Raw genomic sequence first — 22,712 nt, 5'->3', positions numbered from 1 at the left:
ATGGCGAACTCATCTCAACTCTCCGACTCAACCATCTCCGCTTCGGTTTCGGCTGACACCAAAACATTACTTCTTATTATGGGGCCCTGTGGGGTAAGAGGTTGCGAGTGTACCTCCGGAGAAAGTGTATCCAATTCGAATTACTGGTGCGAAACAAAGTGTACCAGATGCACACATCCTCTCAGCAAACATAACAGCTATGGTCAGTAGCTTTCTATGCTTGATATCTGCTCCCACTGATGTATTCCAGGTGACCCCGGTTCTTCTGGCTCTGGTATTCTTTCGGCTCGGAAAACCAAGCCTCTCAGTAAGTGACTCCCTATTCCAGACCATGACGGCAGAGTTGTGTTTGACCTTTTCCAGTGATCAAGCCTTATGTCCACCCACGACATGATCTAATCGACGAATTGATCCGCCGTCTAGAACGCTACCACCTGATCCGAATCAACGGGACCCCTGCCTCCGGGAAAACAACAACAATGAAGCTGTTGGCCAATGAGTTACTCGAACGGTATCCCGATACTCCGTTGTATGTTCTATCAGGTTGGCCGGAGAGACAGGTTCGGGCTGCAGGAGGCTGGATACGCTATTTCAAAGAGCATCTCAACGTCCGTGGTGATGAACTTGAAGCATATCCATGTTTCATCCTTCTTGATGAGGCACAAGAGTCATATTGGGATACGGACTTATGGGCTCAACTCTTTAAGTCTATTGAGAAGACAGTCTCCGTCCATTTTGTTCTTTTCACATGCTATGGCGCAGGGATGACCCATGGCGGCGGGGGTCAGACGCTCCCTACTCCGACGCCTATCAATTTCCAACTTCACCAGCAGGTATCGCTGAGACCGGAAGAAGGGATTTATAACCACCCGGGGCGGAAACAGGTTGGCTTGCTGCTCAGTGAGAACGAAGCGTACAACGTTCTGGACCAATATGTGCCAAGCAACATATCGAATGGTGCAGACATTCTCACAAAAGAGTTGAAGTGTGGATTATATCTGGCCAGTGGCGGCCATGCGGGGCTGCTTGTATCCCTCGTGGATGCCCTGGAGCAAGTACCGGTAAGCCGTATTCGTGAGTGAAGACCTGAAAGATTGACTAACTTGCTACTTTATTGCGTTTCACAATAGGAGCTCTATACCTTGATTCAAAGAAGCCAACCGCTCGATTGGGTGACAGCAAGCCGTAGTCTGTTCAGCGATGACCAACGATTGTTCCAAATCATTCAGTATCTCCCATTTGCTCGAGGCCTTCCTAGACAAGAATACCTGCAACAACACGCTTTCGCTAGTGTCTTTAAGAATGCTGTTGCTCACAACGGGACTCTCCAGTCGAGTTATCTCAAGAACCTAGTTCAACAGAGGGCTCTTGAAGATATTTGGAAACAAGGATGGCTTCATGCGGAGACGGTACAGAGAGATACACTTTATGTGTTTCCCAGCCAGATCCATCGATGGTGAAGTTGCTGATCGATTTTCGATTTGTTTTTATATTTACTGATACAATATCTCAGGTATTGCCAGTGTCTTTTCTCTCGGGTAAACTCAGAAAAAGAATTGAACTATTCATCGCCTCTTGAGATGGCTATCGATGCCATCCGCAAATTTGACCCATGCCAGCTATCAAGTCGTCTACGCACACTAGAGGGTGATCCCATCCCCATTGAAGACCAGTACCAGAAGGAATTCTACCGCTGCCTGTTCCCACTGCTGCTCGAATACCAGATCAAAATGGCTCCAGAATACCTTATCAAAACAGGGGTTAGGAGTGGAAGAATCGATTTCCTGATAGAGCAGAAGCGGTGGGGGCTGGAATTACTACGAAATGGCGACCGTGTCAAACAACATATGCAACGGTTCAAGAAAGATGGTCAGTATTTTACCATGCTTAAGAAAAGCTGATACATGATTATGTCGTTCTGAATTTCACTCGAAATATGCCGCAGAAAAGCTATCCAGGTAATATCCTTTCAAGCCCTCATTCTGATGGCCCGGTCTAAATATCTTCTCTAGAATATCGCGGTCATCTATACCATGTTGTCTTTTCTGGGGATTTTAGAATCGTTCGCATCATTGATGCCTCGGATCTGAGTGAAGTCATTACCCTTGTTCTAGTAGAGAACCCACACTTTCTCCGCTAAACAGCACTTGGTATTACGCTGCTTTGCCTCTGTTGCTTTTACACAATTTGATCATCTCTTTGATCCAATTTGGCAGTCATACTCTGCCTGGCTATTACACTTGATCCAATGTTATCGTGTGAACGTGTTCATTGTAACCTCAGGCACTGAGCTGTAGGGACATTGTTGTAATGAGAGACGTCACAGTGCCCATTCCTTCGTCTCGGATGCTCTACAAACTGGAGAGAGTGCACGACACCCTCAACTCCTCGCCCGAATAAACTCTACCAACGCCTTCCTTCCCGCCGGTCGCACTGGTGCTTCGGTATGCATCGCCCCGGGCACATCCGTCCTCACCATCTCGATGCCCAACCTCCTGGCCTCTGCCTCCAACTGCCCCGCCGCCTCTGGAGGGATCACCTCATCGTTCGTAGCAGTGAGCAGCAGAATGGGCGGTATCACTCTCCTCTCTGGTGGATGTGGACTTAAACCTGCCGTTGCATCATCACCCGGAGCTGTCTGAATCCTGTCAGACGCATCATTCTCTTCGCCATCCTCAGAAACAGCGACCCCATCGCGCCACGCCACCATCCGCCGCAACGCGAGCACACTGTCCCAGTGATTCCACAGGAACGGCCACAGATATCGATACGGCAGCCACTTCTGCGGATACAGGCTGATAAGCATCTCCTTGACGCTGGAGGAGGGCGCCTCCATGATCAGTCCTGTGATGGGGGTGGATGAAGCTCGAGTTGCCGCGACGTCAGCGTCCGCGGGACTGAGCTTTCGAGTAGTCGTGGATGCCACCGCACCCCCATTGTCGAGGTACGTCGCCAGCGCGGTGGTCGCAACCGCGGAGCCCAGACTGTGACCCCACAGGACCACGCGGACCTCTCGGTCCGGTGCCGTGTAGGTCTGCATCACCCACGCCAGGAACGCCTGGGCGTCGCGCTCGATCCCCCTCTGCGAGGCGCGGCCGGACGAGGTCCAGTAGCCGCGGTAGGAGAGGGCGGTGGTGATGTACTCGACCTCTGGTTCTGGTTCTGGAAACCCAGAACTAGGCGGGCCGTTGGACAGCGCCCGCAGGGTCTGCGAGAGTAGCGGCAGGCGCAGCGGGGTGGAGCCGCCGTTACCCTGGAAGTAGCAGATGACTACTGTCTTTTTCGGGGGCTGTTGTCGTCGGGGGAGACGGCCCTCACAGACGGTGAGTTTCGTGCCGTCCAGGCTGCGGATCTGCTGCGTGGTCCATTGCACGGGACGGCATTCGGGTTCGTAGGCGGCGATGGTCTCGGAGCGGGAGAGCGGTGGGAGCCAGGAGAGGTAGAGGAGTTTATCTTGCAGGAGGACGATCCAGAAGCATTTCCAGGTCCAGAGGCCGAGGAGGAGGCCGAGGAAGATGGTTGGTGGGATGAGAATTGGGGGGAGGGTGGTGGTGAAGAAGGTGCGTTTTGAGGCTGGGTTAGATGGTTGAGTGAGCTGTTTGATAAGCCGGTGTTTGATTCTGGGAGTAGGCCTGGAGAGGTGGATGGTTGCTCTAGATGTTCTAGATGGGTAACATAGTGGACATGATGTTGCGGCTCGGCGAGTCGCCGTTATCGCAACTGCTCCGAAGACGCCGCGTCGTGCGCACAGCACAACCCATTGACCTCGCATCAACGGCACGACGGTGATGGCGGCGAGGGTCTAGGCGCGCCGATTTGCATCAGATTCCGAAAGAAGATATGATGGCAACGAGGCGTGGCGTGAAGTTGGCGGTGGATCGTCAATGGTGAGGCAGCGCGGCTTTTCATCTGGTGGAGATTCGGTGGGGATCGGTTGCCGCTGACTAATCCAACATCGGCTGGGAGCGAGTCACGTGGTGTGTCGATTCTCCCTCCCACTCTCGGTTCATCAGCATCTGTTCCAGCACAGCTGCCGGCGAAAGCGGTTGCATTCTTGCTTGATATTATCGAAATTCAAATCAGCATGGTCCAGACTCGATTCAATTGATTGTATACGTTTCAAATCCACACACTCGACAAATGCGACCGTACGAAAGAGTGGCCCACAGCATGTACGCCAGGGAGCCTAGCATGGAACTACGAATACTATCAACATGGCGAATCTGAAGTGCTGCTCACCAAGCCACAGGGACACGTCTGAGTTCATCCACTTAAAAAAAAGTCTCTTAAAATAGGTGCAGCGAGGCAAGCCGCGTGGAGCCGGCAATCACTGTCGGATCTCATAGCCGAGGATCAGCAGCCAAGCCTACTGTTTTGACCGGAGGCTGGTACAAGGACATCAAACACAGATATGGTATATTGAAAAAGATAAGTAGCAGCCTGCCTTGGGGGCAGAAGAAAAGGTATCAACAAGAGAACAACAGAACCACCACCACCACCACACTGAAGCACTGTTGTTTCGGTTACAGACGTATATACGTGATAATTATTGACATCGGTAGCGAATATGTATCGAGAAGACACGGCCGGACGCGGGTATATACAGCTCACCCACTGACCTGATCGGGTGACATTCACCCAGAGTAATCGATCACAGCAGCGAGACGCAAGGGGCCAGCAGTGACAGAGCCTCCGATGCCACCAACGGAGCTCTCGGAGGGGGTGTAGGCGTTCTCGACGGTATCGCCGCCGGAGGTGATGTACGAGCAGCCGGTGGTGGTGCCGTGGCGGCAGAGCTTCATACCCTGGATGGTCTGGTCGGCCTCCTCAGCGACGATGGCACTGACGTCCCAGCCGGACCAGCTGTCGTTCTCCTCGTCGCCGAAGTCGAACTCGCCCCAGGTGCACGAGTACTCGCCGTAGTCGTTGGTGGGAAGACTGTCGCCCTCGGCGGCGCCCCAACCGCCCTGCGAGTTCTCGTCGAAGGCAACGTAGCGCGTCTCGCCCGAGGACAGCGTGAAGTTCAGGGCCGAGTGACCGAAAAACCCGTCGTCCGCCCCGTCGGGCCCGATCTTGTTCCAGATGCTCACGAACCAGTCCGCGCTGTTCTGTCCCGTGAACTGCACCACGTACTTGTACTGCCACGCCTCGCTGGCGCTCACCTCGATGATGTTGCTGCCCCACGGCACACCCACGTTGCCCACGTAGGTGTCGCCGCTGCTGCTCGTGGTGTTGCTGCGTTCGCCGAACCCGCTGGTCGAGTACACGCCGCTGGTCGGGTACGTATACCACGCTGAGCTGACGCCGGCGGCGCTGCTGCTAGCTGCGGTGGAGGAGGAGGTCGTGGTAGTGGTGTGAGCATGGGTCTTGGTGTGGGTGCTGGTGCTGAAGGTGGTGGTGGTCGCTTCGGAGCCACCGATGGAGAGGCCAAGGCTCAGGCTAGCGCTGATGGCGAGATCCTCGTTGAGATCGAGTTCGACGAAAGCGGCGGCATCGCTGGCGGAGGTGGTGGCGGCGGCTTCGGCGGTGGTGGTAGCGGCTTCCTCGTGGGTAGTGACGGTGGGTGCTGCACCAGTGACAGTGCTGGTGAGCGTGATGGTGTGGTAGTTGACCACAGTCTCCACGACCACTTCACGGGCAGCCAGGTGTGCCTCCGGGGCACGTTCGGCATGGCCGTGGCCGTGGGGGTGACGGCGCTGGTGGCCGTGGGTGCGAGCCAGGGCCGATTCGGCGATGGCACCGTAAAGAAGGAGTGACTTCCACTGCATGGTGGGCGTGGTTGGCTGATCAACGAATGGATCGGAAAGATAGCTGTGTGTCGATCTGTTCGACTGAAGGAGAGTGTTGGACGTATGCTCTGCGCACGACTGCTATAACCCTGGCTGACTTGAACCAGGAGGGCTCGATCAAAGGAACGACTGGATGATGCTTGAAGGAGAAAGAAGATCAGAGCCAACAGAGTGGTCCCAGTCCCAGTATATAGATTAACCCGCCGCCACCCCAGTTCACACGGGCGTCAAAGCGGATAGCCAACCGACGGTGGGCGACGCAAGACAGCGCCGAGTGGAGACAGGACAAGACTGGAGAATCGTCAGCATTGGGCCCCGATCAGTCACATCGCCTCGAGAAGGCCCGTTGTCGAATGGCGCGATCCAGACCAGCTGGCGACTAAAGGAGTTTGTCGAATCAATAGTTCCCGCTTAGGGCAGTGAAACGGAGGGCCACCAACTTCCTCTTCTTCTCTCTCCACCCCCCAGTTGCTCGAGGGGCCGGAACAGATTATAATCCATCACTGCTGTTGGCTGACATTCCTGCAGCCAGTGTTTTGGTTGTCAGTGGGGGACCACACGAACAGACTCCCTCCTACTGTTCGTTTTTCAGGTACACAGGCCTGCTCATTGGCATGCCATGCATTCCCTACGTAAGCCCGCGACGGCCCCCCCTTGCGTCGTCACTCGTCACCTCAGCCCTCCCACTGGTCCGACAAGAGACGCGGACATTTTTCCAAGCCATGTGTCTACGGAGTAGAGTGTGCCTGGCCCCCCGAGGAGGATCTAAGGAGTGGTGTCAAGCCAAGGCAGGTTGCTCGGGCGAATGGTGACATTCCTAAGGCAAACTCTGGGTTCTAGACGGAGGGCTAGCGCAGTCCATCGGAGTGGGTCATTTCCGAACGACGGATCGCAAAGGTGTGTGTACTGTTACTCTGTAGTGCAGCTGTTGTTCGAACTCGTACTATGTATTATTATTGCAAGTTGATTTGCTGGTTGACTTTGACCAATGTCCAAAGTTTCCACCAGGCAAACACATAGAAATTTTCGAACGGTGAGGGCTAAGCCTTGTTAGCGCGGGCTAGCCGTGCAACTCCTTTCCTTTCCCTCGCGATCGATCAACACCACGTGTGCTGGTTTCAGTAGGAGAGATGATGTGCCGGATCGACTGCTGATTATTTTATTCCTTGATAGGTACTAAACTGCAGCAGCTATACACCTGTCATAGAAGATATCCTGATTTATCACTTTCACCATTCCCCCCTGTTTGCTACAAACAAAGATCTTGACCTGTGTTTTTGTTCCTGTCCGCCACTTTAGGGCACAACAACTAACAGGTGGGGCGGGAGTTACGTATACCCGCCAGAACTAGTGCTGGGCCAAGGTTGGCGATGACGAATCCACGGATCCGGTTATTACCTTATTCCTTTGCCGCGGTGTCTGTTTGTGTCTTGTTCCGTGGACGTATCTACCGAGTACTCTAGACGGATTGGAGCAAGATCTCGGGGCAAATGGCTGCTACAATCATAGCTAGGCAAATAGTCCATGTACTGTATAGATAGTGCATGTACTGTATAGTGCTAACAATCTTGTATGCACAAATAAACAAAACCAACATCAATCAGAATTAGGGGCAAGAGACATAAGGTCAAATTAAATCAAAAGGAAGAGCAATACCAAAAGTTAAAGTCAAAGTCAAAGCAAAGAAGTAATATCCTCCAAGCAATATAACCTTTCCTGAACAACAGTGGCCGTAGCCTAACCAACACCCCTGAATACCCCCATAAACCCCTTTAGTCTCCCCCCTCCCCCAAAAGACAAGAGGCGTGATATGATCACTCATCATTATCATCATTATCATCATCATCATCATCATCCTCCTCCTCCTCCTCCCACACCCCCTCCCCAGATGCTGGATTCATAATCCCCTGGCCGGCCCAGTACTGATCCTGGGTGACCACCGCACGAAACGTGTCCTGATTCTCGGTCTTCCACAGCTCGCGCAGCCCGTCCAGCTGCGTCTGCAGCACATCCCGGAACCCCGGCTCGACCGCATCCCGCCGGCGGAGCATCTCGCGGTGCACGAACTCGAACCGCTCCATGGTGGCGAAGGTCACGTCGCTCAGGGCCGTGTCGACGCGCTGGATGTCCGTCGGCCGCGGGCCCTCCCCCACTCTCACGGACAGGAGCTGGGCGAGGGGCTCGCGGAAGGCGGCGAAGGCCTCGCTGACCAGGAACAGATCTTTCAGGGTTATGGTGTGACAGCGGAGAACGGCAGCGGGCCGGCCGAGGAGGCTCAGGCTCCAGGCTTGGTAGAGGGCGCGCACGAGACGGCGGGTTTCCAGGGACCGATTGGCAAGGCCGTAGCCTTCGGGCTGGAAGGCTCGGGTGGCGACGTGTTAGGTCTGGGCCGCGGTGATCTGGGCGGGGTCTTGGGCCAGGAAGTTTGGGATGAGCGGGTGGGTGGTGTTCACTCCAAGGACTTGGCTGGAAAGGTAGTTTACGAGGGCCGTGAGATCTGGAATGATGGGGTTCATCAGTGTGGGGACTAGACGGGAGGGGAGTGAGTTGCGGTTAGTATCTGGTCAGTGGAAGAATTGGGTCTCGGCTCATGCGTCGAACGAGGGAAGGACGAAGAGATCCTACTGCTGCCTAAAAGGACCCAGATGCGATCGAAAGTTGGAATCGGCTGATACGCAAGTGTCCTGATGGCGAATGCTTGTGCATTGTACATCAATCTCATTAGGATCCCTAAGTTGAGCTTGCTCACGTCTCTGAGTTCGGGGTCGCCCTCTTGATCAGCTAAGAGGTGCAGCGGGAGATGCACCGAGCCGAGGATCTTGGGAGCCATTTTCCGGAAAATGTAAGCAATGTTCTGGTGGACTATGACGTGCAAACGGTGGGATGTCAGGCTGAGCTGTATGACGTCCTCGAAGGTCCCCAGAGTGAGTATCATCATAAGGATTATCTCGACCGGGAACAAAGCAAAAGGGTCTTGGGGCAGGGCAAATCTGCCTTCCCTCTTGGGACCGTCTTTGTCAGGCATCGTGGTTGCTTGATGCTGATGACAGCCAATGTATTGCCAGAAACTGAATTCGGAGAAGTCGGATGGTGGCAAGGCCTTTGTTGGGATGAGGGCGATGATGAAAGTGATGAGGAGAAGAGAGGAAGGAGTTATAAAGGAAAAAGGTAGGAGTGATATTTATGTCTGAGATCTACGCAAAAACAGGACGAATCTGGCCGTGCAGAGCGACGGCGACATCATCACCTACATTCATATAGGGGACCTCATGAGCATTTCACTGTGCTCAGTGTGCTCTTTTGGCGGGCTGTGGGCTGGTTTTGTGGCTGGTTTCTCGGCACTGAGAGAACCATACGGTCTGCATGCCACACAGGCTGGATGGTAATAATTCTCATCGCTCACAAGGCTTCACAGCAAGAGCCAGAATAGTACAAGCATAGGCAGTCATTATGTCTACAAAGACCACGGAAATTGCTTGGGGTTTCTCTTTGTAGAGAAAAGCAGCCGTTTCTCATTCATCCACTACATAGCGATGGCGATCGATAACACACAGATCGGACTCGTCAGCTTCAACTTTTCCGTGTTGGCCTCGAAAGGCTCCAGGCTAACTATCCTCCCACAACCACAGGTCCGATTGGAGCCCCTCCCGCTCTGCATCCAGCACCAGATTATTCGCATTCAACTGATCCGTCACAGACAGCATATAGTCCAACGACAACCCAAGACCTCGCCAGTCGAGCGACAGTTCATCCTCCGGATCGGGAGGCACATCGGTAGGCGGGATGGTCGGGATGCTGTCCACTTCCTCAGCGCTGGGACCTGATAGATGCTCCAAGTGTCCGAGCGGTCGCTGTTGGCTTTCAGGCGTGGCCAGCTGCCCGTGTGCTGTGTCTGTGCTGACCGGGGGTGTGTGGTGCCGTTGAACCAAAGGTTGAACGAGTTCCTCCAGCAGCTCGATTTCGGATTTGCGGAGTTGTGCAACGCGGTTGCCACGCTCAATCATCTCGTTCAGGAGGCTGAAGCCGGTCTCACGGTAGGCCGGGTCCATGGCGGCGTCGGGCAGGATGGCGGTGATGAGAGAAAGGATGAAGAAGGATGAGAACACATTCTCTAGGTCGAACGGGAGGAAAGTTTCTTTGATGGACACAGTGTGTTAGCGATAGAAAGTGAGGAAAAAAGTGAGACGGGAATGCGAACCTAGCAGATTTTGATCTCGAAGAGCAGATAGTATTTTGAGGGATTTGACGGCGGAATCGATGCATGCTTGTAGGAGGGTTTGTACAGGTGAGGACAAGGTGCGAAACTCGGCGCCTTCTTCGTAGCAACTAAGGCGTTCCCATAAAAGGCTCAAGACAAGCGGTCTTGTGGTGACGATGATGCACTAATTACCGTGAGTATAATGTGCCATATCGACAGCTCAAGATGGCTTACCAAGTGGCATGACAGAGTCAGTCGAGTGGTGACACCTGACAGGGCGTCTACTGAGTTTGCGAACCGGTTGGAGAAGACTTCGTCAAGCTCGCGAGACAAGTCGGACATCTCTTGTAGGACGGAGCGGACCTTGCGTAGGAATAGACCTCCCAGTGTGCCATCGGCACTGTACACGGCTGTCGAGTTTGTCAGCAAGACGCTGCAAACCATCGGACAATATATTACTTACTGTTCAAAACACGGGCAGTCACTTGCGATATTTTGACGTGCAAACTCAGGACGGCCTCGTTCTGCGAGCATAGTCGTGGATCCCACAAGACGGCGTTGACATCCTCGTCGTTCACCGAGTAGGGCGAACCCATCAAAGAGGAGAATTTGCGGTCCAAGATATATACCGTCCACCAGATGTTGCTCCACCGAGTGACGAGCTTCTGTCCCAGCTGTTCCACGGGCTGAGCGCGGTGAAGCCCCTCTACCAGAGCCATTCGCATAGAATGACCAATCTAATCGAGTTAGCGAGAACCCAACAGTGTTCGCAAGTGATGTCTTACGTAACAATAGGCGGTATCTCTCATATCCACCGAGTAAAAGTAAAGCGCAATGAGGGCTAACGTCTCGATAGCAAGAGTTGGATCCTGCCACAGCCCCGTGATATCCGGCAATAACGACATGGCTCGCGAGAAATATTTCGTCCACGAGGCAGTGTTGGACACAGTCCGCACTGGAGCCAAGAATGCTTCCCCAAATGCCAGTATGACCAGAAACTGCACGTACCACAAACGTGACTCTTGTACCTTCTCCGCCGCATTCTTGTAAAATTCGTGGAGATGGCGGAGAAACGCGTCCTCATCGAAGAGCCGGTACATATTGCCAAAGTGGAACTGCACCGTGCTCACCATGTACAGGGCGTGCTCCATCGACGGCAGTCCGCTGGTATCGGGCACCTCCTCGGAGCTAGCATGCCGCCATAGTATCTGATACGCCTCGCCATCGGCTGCAAGAGGAATCGGCCGCTGGCTGTCGGGATATATACGTGCTTGAACAATGTTGAGGACGCGTCGACTGAACGACCACGTCGAGGTGGGGCCGAGGAACACTGCGCGAGATCAGTTGTGTTAATCCCGTCTGCTGAAAGTACCACGTACGCCACTTCCTGTGTTGTCGACCAGTGTGTTTGACATATGTTGAAGGGGAGACTAAGGGGTTGGAGGCAAATCGGTCGTCGTAGCGGTCGGAATCGAGAGGAGCTGGGGTTTCTGCAGCTTCTGCATTTCCATCTTCACGGGCTAAGACGGTTAGACAAGGCTTCATAGTATGTACTCAGATGGATCACATACCATCGAGAGATTCATTGATGGTGTCTTCCCTCAATGAACGATGTCGTTTGCTGGTGGGTGAAAATGGCACGCCTTCTATCTCTTCAACTTTGCGTTTCAGGGACAGGAAAAGCCTGGGAGAAAGGGATAGCGGTCAGCGCAAGCAAGGAGTGGTGGATGAGTGGGCAAGTGAGGAATACTCTTCAGAGACGACAATCTTCCGATCCTCTTCAAAGACGCAATTCTGGCGACGCTGACGACATTTATCGCACGGATGAGTTCCGGAACACTTGACCTTCCTGGAGCGACATCGTTGACAGCTGGAGTGTTTGTCAGCGCTGGGGTTGCTCGTTTGCTTTGCTCCTATACCGAGGTCACGGGAACACACGCATTGCTGGTCCGTTTGGGACGCTGAGATTGGCTCATGGTATAGCTGTCGAGAGGGGAGAGATCTATCATATTCTTAGCAACCAACAAGCAGTCTCACCACCACTTTTGGACAGCGACAAGATGATGGAAAAAACATAAAGCACAACCGCCAGCTGTCGTCAGAGGACAAAAAGTGGCAGGGGCAACTTATCGCGGAGAAACCCCGATTTTAGTCACTTTACCCCGCATGTTATCAGCTTATCATAGCACCAGGATCTGGCCTCTAAGATAAGACGATCTTTCTTGGCATGAAGCAAGGAGAATTGATTAGAATCTGTAAGGCTATTAACAATTCTCTACCAGGCTAGCTCCGGTCGGCTCATGCAGCTCGCTTCCAGTTGCGAACAAAACCGTTCCTCTTCCGCTAGGCGATCCGTCCTCATTTCTCCCGTCACTGCCGGCAGCGCTGGCCAGATCTCTCGCCCACCTTGGGCCTCTTCCTTCTGGCGATGCTCCATTACCATGTCTCTCAGGCTTTGTTGGAAGTGAATGGGACCCTGTGTTGTTGATGTTAGCCTTGAATTGGCCAGCAGATGCTGTGGCGAGATACCTTTTCCTTGCTCGGGTGGAGCTCGCCGTTGATGAACACCCCGGTACTCAAATTCGTCTGCACACCAACACAGAGCTCTTTGTCCTCCTCCAGCACCTGCCTATAAAATGCGTTGATATTATCAAACTCTTCGTCTGTGGCGTCGCGGTGACGGTAGACTTCGTTTTCGATCTTGCTCGAGGTCGCGCTCAAGGGAATCATCCGCTGAATGTAGAAGAATTTGTCGCTATGACAGAAACGTTAATGACTCGATCGTTGAAGACCAGAATATTCTCCCGACTGATCACAAACTTACGTTACTGTCACGGAGGTGGTCGGAAAAAAGTATGTAATGGCGCGCCGGAACTGGGCGTCGACATTGTCCTTGTTGAAGATATGATGCTCCATGTAGGCAGCGGTGGGCTCCACCCGATATCGCGGCAGATCCGAAACCCCGCTGATAAGCGGATGCGATGTCGCACAGTGGTAGCACTCGTTGTAATTCTCAATCAGCAGCTTCCAGTTCGCCTCCATCTCCATCTCCCAGTAGTGGTCGAAGGTGTACTCCCCGGCGAAATCAAAATCTTGCATGCGCGGCTGCTCGTCGATCTGCTGGAAATCATCATGCCACTGTACGTCGGGACTCTCGCCGGCCTGCAGGTTCACCCACACGAAGCCGGCCTGGTCGACGTGCACGTGGATGGGAAGTAGCCCGTTCTGGCTTTTGTCGAAGTCGGGGACCGTCTCGAAGCGGGGCGCTTTGGAGAGGTTCCCTTTCAGCCCGTAGGACCATCCGTGGTACTTGCAGCTGAGGATGGAGGTGGAGCCGGCCCGAGCCTGCACTATGGGGTATGCGCGGTGGCGGCAGATGTTGTGGAAGCCGTTGATGTTTCCGTCGCGGTCTCTGGTCAGGAGGAAGGAGAACCCAGCGACGGTGAAGGAGAGGAAGTCTCCGGGCTTAGCGAGACGGCTGGAGTGAGTGAGTAGGATCCAGCGTTTGGAGAAGATGGCGCGTCGTTCAAGCTGATACATCGCGTCAGAGCGGTACCAGGAGGCCGGAAGGCCCCGAGGCGGAGACTCCTTTGCTGGTCCATGGGAGGTACGTCCAAATAATCGCCACATTTTCTGTGGTTTTAGGTGAGAATATGCTTGATTTTCGTGCATTGTGGTGCTCCTATAATCATTATATAGCCCCAGTTCGCAATGGTGGGGGTCTGATGGCGATTCAAGAATGGGGGTGCGACACTCCCTGCAGGCATAGCATTGATAAGGAAGTAGCCCTAGCCTATTTTGACATTGATCCTCTATGGATATCAAGATATATTAGCCATGTATGTTTTTTAATGCCATGAGCATTCGGGATATTAAAATATACCCACTCGCACTCCTTTTCTGATGGCTATACTAGGAGTTTGCTCAGGATCCGAGCGTCTACTGATTGGCTTTAGTAGTCCTCACGTAAACGATAGCTACAAAGCCATTGGTACAATTCCAGGTTCTATACCCAAAAGGATTCAACCTGAGATTGTCTCAATGCATGTATGAAGAGGAAACCGGGAGACAAATAAATTGGAAGCTAACATTGAATTGATAAAAGTAAGATGGTAGATAAGAATTTAGCGAAGAAAGTGTAGAATATAAAGTAATCTCAACGGTCATAAGCTTAACAGCATGTTATCTTCTTTGATATAGAAGCGTTGGCTCCACTGACAGTTGTATACAATGGTAGCACAATGAGTCCAAACAATGGCAAACTAGCAGTCTTCTAGAAAATATTTCCGTGACACAGCGGGCATCCATGCATCATCGACCCAAGAGTGGTGGATGCCCAACTACGAACACCTCTTCCCCATCCCTCCCAATAGTCCGCTGGATGCCCCCATTCAACGCTCAACTTCCACTGACAAGATGTCCGCGACAATCCCAACAATCGATCTCTCCCCCTACCTCACCACATCCGACGGCAATGACCCCCAAAAGGCCACCATTATCGCCGCGATCCGCGAAGCCTGCACAACAACCGGCTTCTTCCGCATCACCCATCATGGCATCTCCCCCCTCCTCCAGTCCGACCTTCTGGCCGCCGCAAAGCACTTCTTCGCGCTTCCACTGGAAACCAAGCGCCGGTACATCGATACAACCGCCCGGAAGGGGTACGAGGAGATCGGCTCCCCGATGCTGCAGCAGGGAACGAGGCCGGACATCAAAGAAGTTTAATCCCTTCGCTCCTCCCTGTCGTCGAGCTTTCAGCGGGCTCCCCGGCTAAATATGGTCGAATGTAATTAGTGCTACTTCGTCGGAGCGGAACCCGCCATGCCAAAGGAACCGCCCTACTAACCGTTCGAGTATCCTAATATCTGGCCTGACGCGTCCGTCCTCCCGGAAGCGGTCTTCAAGGAGCCGATCTTGAAGTACCATGAAGCTATCTGTGAACTTGCTCGAACTACCATGGAAATTCTGGTATAGGGATTGGAGGATGATTTTCCTGGGCTGCAATCGGAGAAATTGCTGCAAGATTTCTGTCAAGAGCCCTGCGCGAGCTTGAGGCTGTTGAGGTATCAGGGGCCATCGTCTTGTGGGGATGGTTCGATGGAGAAGGGCAAGGGTCAGAATGAATGTGTGCACAGAGGCGAGGTTGTGGCAGGGGCGCATACGGACTTTGGGGGTATCACGCTTTTGCTGCAGGATGGGAATGAGGGATTGCAAGTTTTAGAACGCCAAGGGAGAAACGGGAACCCAGGAATAGAAGGGGAGCAGGAAGCCGAAGCTTGGGTCGATGTTCCATCCACGCCGGATGCTTATGCTGTGAACATCGGAGACATTTTCAAAAGATGGACCGGGGGCCGGTATCGAAGTACGGTTCATTGGGTGGTGGATGTCTGTAGGAGAGAGAGATATCCGGTGCCGTTTTTCTATGATGGAAACTTGGATTTCATGGTTCGGCCCCTAGACAAGGATCCCTCTTTGAAGGCGGACTGTGGTCAGGTGACCGTCAGAGCGTATTTGATGAAGAAGTTTGAGGAGATCTATCTTTGTTGCAAACAGATACTCAATAGTGGCCATCGAAGACTGAGTCCGGAGAAAAGCAAATAACGGGCAACACACGTGCGATGATGCTCGCTTCGAAACAGCTTATTTAATCAAAGTGGGGGGTTAGAGGCTTTATATTGAGAGACAGAAAGAGAAGAATTATTGTTGTATCTTAGCCATAATAGACCGAGATCTAAACCCTATGTACGCTCCAAGAGGTGCATTGGGGCAGTGGGCCACAAACCAACGACTTGTGGTAAACGTGCTAGTATAGCAGATATCTGGGTTTTTATGCCTAGTATCGCCACTTGCTCTCCCAGAATCTATCCATCTCTAAATGAAAATCATTGCCGTCAATTTCTTCGAACTTCCGCCACAGCTTGTCTGGAACACCTTCCGGGCCCCGAACAAGAATAGCTAAACCTGCACGACCAAATATTGTCCTCTAAACCGCACAGCTCTCAGAGATCAACAGGTCGATCCTCTCCTCTAGACGCAGACCGTGTGCTTGTGAACTGAGCAGAGTAAAAGAACACCCACCGCAACCGGCGTCAGTAAGTTTTGTCCACTCAAGCCCCTGACCAGATAAGATCGTGCGCACTTGCTCAAGGAGAGAGTGAGACCCCCCAAAGACTGTAGGAGTTGGTGGCTGATTTCGAGGAGTGTCCCCAATTGCTCGATGAGAACTGGATCGGGTTGCTGTTTCGGTGCTGCGACGAGCGTCTTGCCGGTCAGCTACGTTGTTAGGCGCCCCGTTGATGGGGCTCGACCCATTGCTGGAAGCTCTTGACAACACTTGCGGTCGATCGCATTTGGCAAGTATCAACAAAAAGGATCGGAAGTTCTGAAAACTCCGGAATCCGGTCTATTGTGGGTTGGGCGAAGTTGGACAGAGCATCTCGCTGGAAGTACAACGCCCCGCCTCGGAGTGAGGTAGTGTGATCCACACCACTGAGCGCTCCATGAAAGCATCGCTTTCCTAGATAGCTTGCTTGATTGATGGCTCTCAGATCTTCTTCTGCGCACAGTTCGTTGTCATTGTCTCTGGGAATGATGGCGCCGGTCTGGGATTAAAAATGGCTGCGGCAACCACTACCGAGAAACTGGCACTGCTACACAAACTACGTTCAATAGGAATTTGCGAGCGAAGGGTGTAGGTTGCACCGGGTGTGGTGCGAAACGCTAACGAAAGGTACATATATAGGAATGCAAGAACCACAGCATTTGGATCCCCAAGTTGGCGCTGGAGCGCACAAATTATTTCTTCTTTTTAATAATTTAATAAATATCACTTCTTTACATTATATAATAATTGATAAATAGTTAAATTTCTAATTCATTCAAAATTCTGAATTTAGTTTAACCTATATTGATACTATAAACTACTGATTTAAATAGAAAGATTTTAATAAGATTATCAATACTTAATAAATACTTATTCATAAGGTATAAATAAATAGTCTAACTAAGCTATGCATAAATTGAAACTATCTCTGAGTTTTTAAAATATTTTAATATAATACTTTAGTGATTAAAGAAAATAAGTTAATAATTTTACAGCCCATGGTTGTAGGTACCAGCCAATATGTTATCTGGTTTATAAACATCAAATGTGTCTCCCCGCGTCAGCCTCGGTTTGCTTTTGCATCACATACTTTTGGGGTCCTCACTTCGGATTTGGAACGGAAGCGAAAGAAGAGGTTGTGTGGCTGAGTTAGTTGATAAGCTCGGGCAGAGTGAGATGGGCCTGGTGAAGCTTTGCTGATGATCACTCCTAAAGTTTGTTGAAGCTGGGGTTGTTTACGCAGTACTTTGGAGATGTATGATGGTCATGGTGTTTCGGTGATTGGCTGCGGTGGTTAGCGGTGGCGGGGGAGGCCGGGGCTAAGCGGGCTGCATCGTGCTTCGTGCGCTTCAGCCCTGCCACCTTTCTATTATTAAACCCTGCATCCAGGCTATTCTTAGTACATCACTACACTCTGGGTACTAGCAATCCGTAATTTTTTCAAATTTCACGTATTCTGGCGATTTTTGCTAAGATTTCATGTCACGGAAATCCGGCTTGTCGCGGGCTTGCCAAGGCTAAATTTGCATGGTAGAAGCCTCAAAAGGGACTAAAGTCTTTAGAAAATCGTGAATCTAGGGGTTCTGAATTGGACTTTCTGATTAGCTAAAGATCACGTGAATATAGTCCACAAAATACTGTATTTTGGCACTAACAAACTGGATTACTGCGGAAATCGAGCGACTTTCTCTTTCTGCTTTAGATCGAACTTAGCGCCGCTTTTTGTTTACTGAACAGCCCGGAGCGTGGGAGGTATATAAAAATATATATTCTGAATAATCTTTAAATAATCCCGGATTAATCTGGGAGTTAATTTAGAGAAGTAACTGTTACTCTGATCGTATATTTAAGTTTATACAATCTAATTATATAATTTAAATAAAATATATATTATTAATATTATTTATTTTATTTTTGTCTTGCCGGCGTGCCTGTTATTTTTCTGATTTTTAAAAAATATTAAGTTCCGTTTTAATAATTATTTTATGTTTAATTTAAACTTTCTAACGGTAATATTTTTTCGAGTACAAATTAGGTTAATCTAAGTTCTTACTATAGTTACTAAAGAGGTTTATTTAAAAATTAATAATATTCTATAACTACTTCAGATTTATATTCTTTTTATTTATTATTTTTTAGATTTTATAATATTTATCTGTACCAGAGGTATTAAAACTTGTCAATTTATAGTATATATTGTAAAGGGAAAATAGGTCAGTTAGGTATAGAATAGTAGCAGTCTATTTATCTCAAGACTAATTCTTGCTATTCTGAAGGTTTAGTAAGATTCTAGAAGTTAAATACTAAAAAAAATCTGAATTATTAATATTACAACTGTTATACTAAAAATATATAGATATACTGTTAGCAATCTGCTATAATTATAAAAGTTATTTATAATAATTAGACTTTTTTTTATATACGGCTGTTTTTAGTAGTATAATAGCAGTATAATATTACTACTTCGACAGATAAACTATTTTATTTAAATATATATAATAATAGTAGGCAGAATTCGGCCGGGGCTAGTTTCAGTTAGATATAATTATTATAATTTAATACTATTCTATTTTAAAAATATTATTATTTTTTAATAATAATATTAATAATATAAACATACTTCTATATATCTATCTTAATATTCTTAATACTATTATTATTATTTATTTTATATTAAAAAGTTTATATTTTTTTACTGCTTCTGCTTCTGTTCGTTCGTTCTACAGTATATATATAATATTTATATTTTATATTTTTTTATTACTAAAACGCTAACAGATCGCTGTAGCTTTATTAATAAATCAGAATATTTATATTATTAAATTTTTATTTTCTAACTAATTAGTTCTTCTCTTTTTATATTATATAATATCTAAAGTACTTATATATTTTAATTAAAAATTTTAATAAAATTATCGGTAAGAACTTTATATTCTACTATATTTTTAATACTGCGTTGTCTGTAAAATATTAATAATATATAATAAAAAAAACTAATTATACTTCAGTAAGTTTTTTTTCTTCTTTAAATCTATTTTATTTTTTATTTTTTTATACTTTTTAATATAAAAGCTAAATATAATCTAAATAGTAATAGTAATATTAGATAATACCGCCGACTTGTCCGCAATTTTAAAATAAATTAATTATTTTTAAATTAAAAAAAATAAAAAGAAATAAAATTTTTTATTATATCGGAAAGTCGCCCGTACCGCCGCTGTTCTTATTAATAAATTTGCTGATATAAAAAAACTTACTATATTAAATATTATATTTTAGTAATTATAAAAAAAACTATAGCTGTAAGTTTTATTATTAATATAACAGATATATATTAATAATTCAATAGAAATATATAATAAAATATTATAAATTTATAGCAGAATACTGTAGTTTAACTATTTAAATTAAAAAAAATATCTAGTATTTCTATTTTTTATTCGGTAATACCGGCTACTTGCTGTAGTCGGTGGCTGTATTTATATTTTTAAATAAAATAATTTAAAAAACTATATATTTATATAGAAACAGACGGAGAGCGGAGGAGCTATTTATTAAAAAATTAATAAAAGATTTTCCGGTAAAGATAATTAAGAATCTGTAGAATTAGTATTATTTTACTGTTGTTAACAAACTGTTTCGATATTCTTATATTATTATAATACTGTTTTTATTCTATTAAATATATACAATCCGGGCTTTTCTTAATATTATTTTTTTTATAATTTATATATATAGATATAAATAAAATAAATATATAATATAATAATTTATATTTCTTCTATTATAATTTATATATGCGTCGTATGTATTTTATAGTTGTTTTATTATTATTTTTATTATATATTAATTTTAATTTATATTTTAAAGAATAAAAAAGCTGCAATCTGATTATAGAATTTATAAATTTTTTACTGAATATTTATTAAATTCTCTATCGGTAATTATTAATTATATTTAAAAAGCTATTTCTATTATTTTATTAAATAAAATTAATTTTTTTAATAATATAAATTATTCAGTACCAGCTCTACCTCCTACTCTTTATTATTATCTAAATCTAGTATTAGTAAAGTTTCGGAAATATCTTTTTTTAACTTTCTAAAAATTCTAGTAGAATAATATAGAAGATATTATACAGCTGAATATATTTATTAGAAAGATATAAATAAAATACTTATTTTTTTATAGTTTTTAAAATTCTAAAGAATTTTATAAATTTTAAAATTAATTTTTAAAATATTTCTTTAAATTTAATATTTGCAGTAGATAGTTTAATTAAATCTTTTTATTTAAAAATATAAATTATTTTATTATTTTATTTAAAAGATAGAGTACCGCGACGGCTATTATAGTAAGTTAATTAATTTTTATTTACTTTTTATTAATTTTTTTAGTTTTTTATAAAATATTTAGCTTTTCTAATCTTTTTAATATTAATAGTACTCCTACTTTTATAGAATCGTCCTCGATTCTAAGTCTAAATTTAAATAAGTAATCTATTAGAACTTTAAAAAGAATTATTTTTATAGAGGTATTTAAATAATTATTATATATAAATTCTGCTTTATTTAAAAGATTTATTTAGTAGTTTTAATATTCGGTTACAAAGTACTGTAAATAATATTTAAAGATTTAATTAGTTCTTTTTATTTAATTATTAGTTTGCAGGTGAAACGCAGTTGATAATTATTTCTTAATCTTAATTTAATAATAAAAATCAGACTAAAATTAACTGATAAATAGAAAATTTCTGTCTGTAATAATTCTATTAAAAGCTTTATATTTTAGTTTAATTTTTTAATAAAATAGTTCAGCTAATTCTTCTGCTTGAATTATATATAATACTGGTATAAAACGGTTTATTTTCGTAAAGCAGTTTATAATAATTAATATTAAATTTATTTAATAATTTTAGTAGTATAATTTAGATAGTTCTATAATAAAATTTATAGTAATTTTAGTTTATAATTTTAATAAAATTAGTAGACTCTTAAACTTTTTATACAGTCGATATTTAAATATAGTTTAATATTAGTAGATAGAATATATTATTATATAGTTTTCTATATTATTTTAAAAACTAATCTAATAAAATTTTTTTTAAAGAAGTTGTTTAATTTTATTTTATTTAAAATAATCTGCTAATAGATTATTATAGTATTGTTATAGTAACTTTTAACGCAGGCTTTTTATTTTTAGTATATAAAATCTATTTTTAAAATATAATAATTTATTTGTTGTAATTTTCTAATATTTAAATAGTTTATTCTTCTTTTTCTAATATTCAGAATTTTAATTCTGATAAGTTTTAATTAAATTTTTTAGATTATTATTACAGCTAGATTTATAAATCTTTTCGGCTTTATTTATTCTTTTTATAACTGTAATACTGGTGGATTGTTTACAGTTTATTATATAAACTATAGTTTAATTAGTTAATTTTATACCGGCAGCATCTGTAGGTCTGTTTAATATTATATAAATATTAGATTTAGATCTCTTTTATAAAAATATTTTATTATATTTAAACTGGGATTTTCTAATTTTAGATACTACTGAAAGTTTAAATACTACTGAAATAGATGCTAACTAATTATAGAATATCTGTATAATATTTTTATTATATAAGCTTTTTACTAGCTTAAATAATTTAAATAGAATATTAGTAGAATTACTCTTATCTGATTTATATTTAATTATAAAATTAAAAGAAGCTAAAATTATATACTAATATATTTAATATTTATTAAACTAAAATTAGTTTATAAATAATCGAAGATTTATATAATTTAATAGAATCTTAATAAAATATTAAACCCCATCGAGATATTAATATTAATATTTAAAAAAATAAACGATAGTAAAAAGTTTTTAATCCGAAGTATTTTAATTAAATTCTACATCTGAGAACTTCTTTAATTAAATAGTAATTATAAAATATTATTCTATTAGTTTAGATTAGATTAAAATACCTGCTATTTTTTTATTATAGACGTCGGTTTCGATTCGAATAGATTAAATTAAATTAAAGAAATAAAGAAGAGAGGCAGTTTGAAAGATATTAATAAATTAATAAAATATTAGTCTTTTATTTAAAAATAAATAATATATTTTAGATTTTTTACTATTTTAACTTTCTTTCAGAAGATTTGTTAAAAGGTAGTATTAATAAAAAGAAGTTGCGAATAAACCTGCGATAAAAATTATAAAATCTTAAAAAAATTTAAATATTATAATAAATATTAAATAACGGCTATAAAATAATAGTTTTAATTTAATTAAAGTCTATTATAATATCTGTAAAAAAATAATATATCTAAAAAATTTAATTTATTACTAAAAAAAGAATATTTAAATAATTTAATATATAGATTAGCTTATTATAGTTGTATCAGTACTTTCTTAATATATTTAGTATATTTATATCTTATTATTAAAAAAATAAAAATATTATTTAGATACGCGATGCAAATAATATCGAAAATATTATATAATATAAAATAAATATAATTTTAGAAGAAAGCAGATGTATTAGTTAAGTTAAATAGTATAATTATATATTTAAAATAACTATAATATATATAAAATACAGTTTTCTATTCGTCTTTTTTTTTTAATA

The 22,712-nt window shown here is 44.5% G+C and overlaps 5 protein-coding genes across 5 annotated transcripts; 2 read left to right on the top strand and 3 right to left on the bottom strand.

The window, feature by feature from the left end:
- Positions 1-2,140, top strand: ASPACDRAFT_64920 (uncharacterized protein; the record flags this gene model as incomplete). Its single annotated transcript, XM_020204053.1, has 6 exons — positions 1-202; positions 251-307; positions 364-1,061; positions 1,131-1,456; positions 1,514-1,869; positions 2,013-2,140. The coding sequence occupies 6 exons, from the start codon at positions 1-3 to the stop codon at positions 2,138-2,140; spliced, it is 1,767 nt and encodes a 588-aa protein (XP_020051105.1).
- Positions 2,141-2,380: 240 nt separating this feature from the next.
- Positions 2,381-5,768, bottom strand: ASPACDRAFT_48459 (uncharacterized protein; the record flags this gene model as incomplete). The annotated part of the gene is made up of 2 exons (XM_020202138.1): positions 2,381-3,802; positions 4,656-5,768. 2 exons carry the CDS (start codon positions 5,766-5,768, stop codon positions 2,381-2,383), a joined length of 2,535 nt encoding a protein of 844 aa, XP_020051104.1.
- Positions 5,769-9,253: 3,485 nt separating this feature from the next.
- On the bottom strand, positions 9,254-12,091 carry ASPACDRAFT_127913 (putative C6 transcription factor). The gene is made up of 9 exons (XM_020197083.1): positions 11,926-12,091; positions 11,738-11,857; positions 11,559-11,671; positions 11,367-11,498; positions 10,773-11,317; positions 10,451-10,724; positions 10,222-10,397; positions 9,988-10,171; positions 9,254-9,924 (listed from the first exon to the last, which is right to left on the bottom strand). The coding sequence occupies exons 1-9, from the start codon at positions 11,994-11,996 to the stop codon at positions 9,395-9,397; spliced, it is 2,145 nt and encodes a 714-aa protein (XP_020051103.1). The 5' UTR covers positions 11,997-12,091; the 3' UTR covers positions 9,254-9,394.
- A 131-nt stretch (positions 12,092-12,222) lies between these two features.
- Positions 12,223-13,617, bottom strand: ASPACDRAFT_1877202 (aromatic ring-hydroxylating oxygenase subunit alpha; the record flags this gene model as incomplete). Its single annotated transcript, XM_020198095.1, has 3 exons — positions 12,223-12,463; positions 12,517-12,742; positions 12,812-13,617. The coding sequence occupies 3 exons, from the start codon at positions 13,615-13,617 to the stop codon at positions 12,263-12,265; spliced, it is 1,233 nt and encodes a 410-aa protein (XP_020051102.1). The 3' UTR covers positions 12,223-12,262.
- A 603-nt stretch (positions 13,618-14,220) lies between these two features.
- ASPACDRAFT_127912 (2-oxoglutarate and iron-dependent oxygenase domain-containing protein) lies at positions 14,221-14,827 on the top strand. The gene has a single exon (XM_020197082.1). The coding sequence runs from the start codon at positions 14,320-14,322 to the stop codon at positions 14,710-14,712; it is 393 nt and encodes a 130-aa protein (XP_020051101.1). The 5' UTR covers positions 14,221-14,319; the 3' UTR covers positions 14,713-14,827.
- The last annotated feature ends 7,885 nt before the right edge of the window (positions 14,828-22,712 follow it).

The sequence above is a fragment of the Aspergillus aculeatus genome (assembly GCF_001890905.1).
Source record: "Aspergillus aculeatus ATCC 16872 unplaced genomic scaffold ASPACscaffold_24, whole genome shotgun sequence".
In the NCBI taxonomy this organism is placed as follows: Eukaryota; Fungi; Ascomycota; class Eurotiomycetes; order Eurotiales; family Aspergillaceae; genus Aspergillus; species Aspergillus aculeatus.
Note: the sequence above shows the minus strand (reverse complement) of the source record. Positions and strands in the feature narration are given on the sequence as shown.

Bases quoted from the DNA above. Each gene is read 5' to 3' on its own strand.
- ASPACDRAFT_127913 (XM_020197083.1), bottom strand. From the start codon at position 11,996: ATGATAGATCTCTCCCCTCTCGACAGCTATACCATGAGCCAATCTCAG. The intron at 11,858-11,925 runs GTGTGTTCCCGT...CAAACACTCCAG, and splicing joins CCCAAACGGACCAGCAATGC to CTGTCAACGATGTCGCTCCA. The intron at 9,925-9,987 runs GTTCGCATTCCC...TGTCCATCAAAG, and splicing joins TCGAGATCAAAATCTGCTAG to AAACTTTCCTCCCGTTCGAC.
- ASPACDRAFT_127912 (XM_020197082.1), top strand. From the start codon at position 14,320: ATGCCCAACTACGAACACCTCTTCCCCATCCCTCCCAATAGTCCGCTG.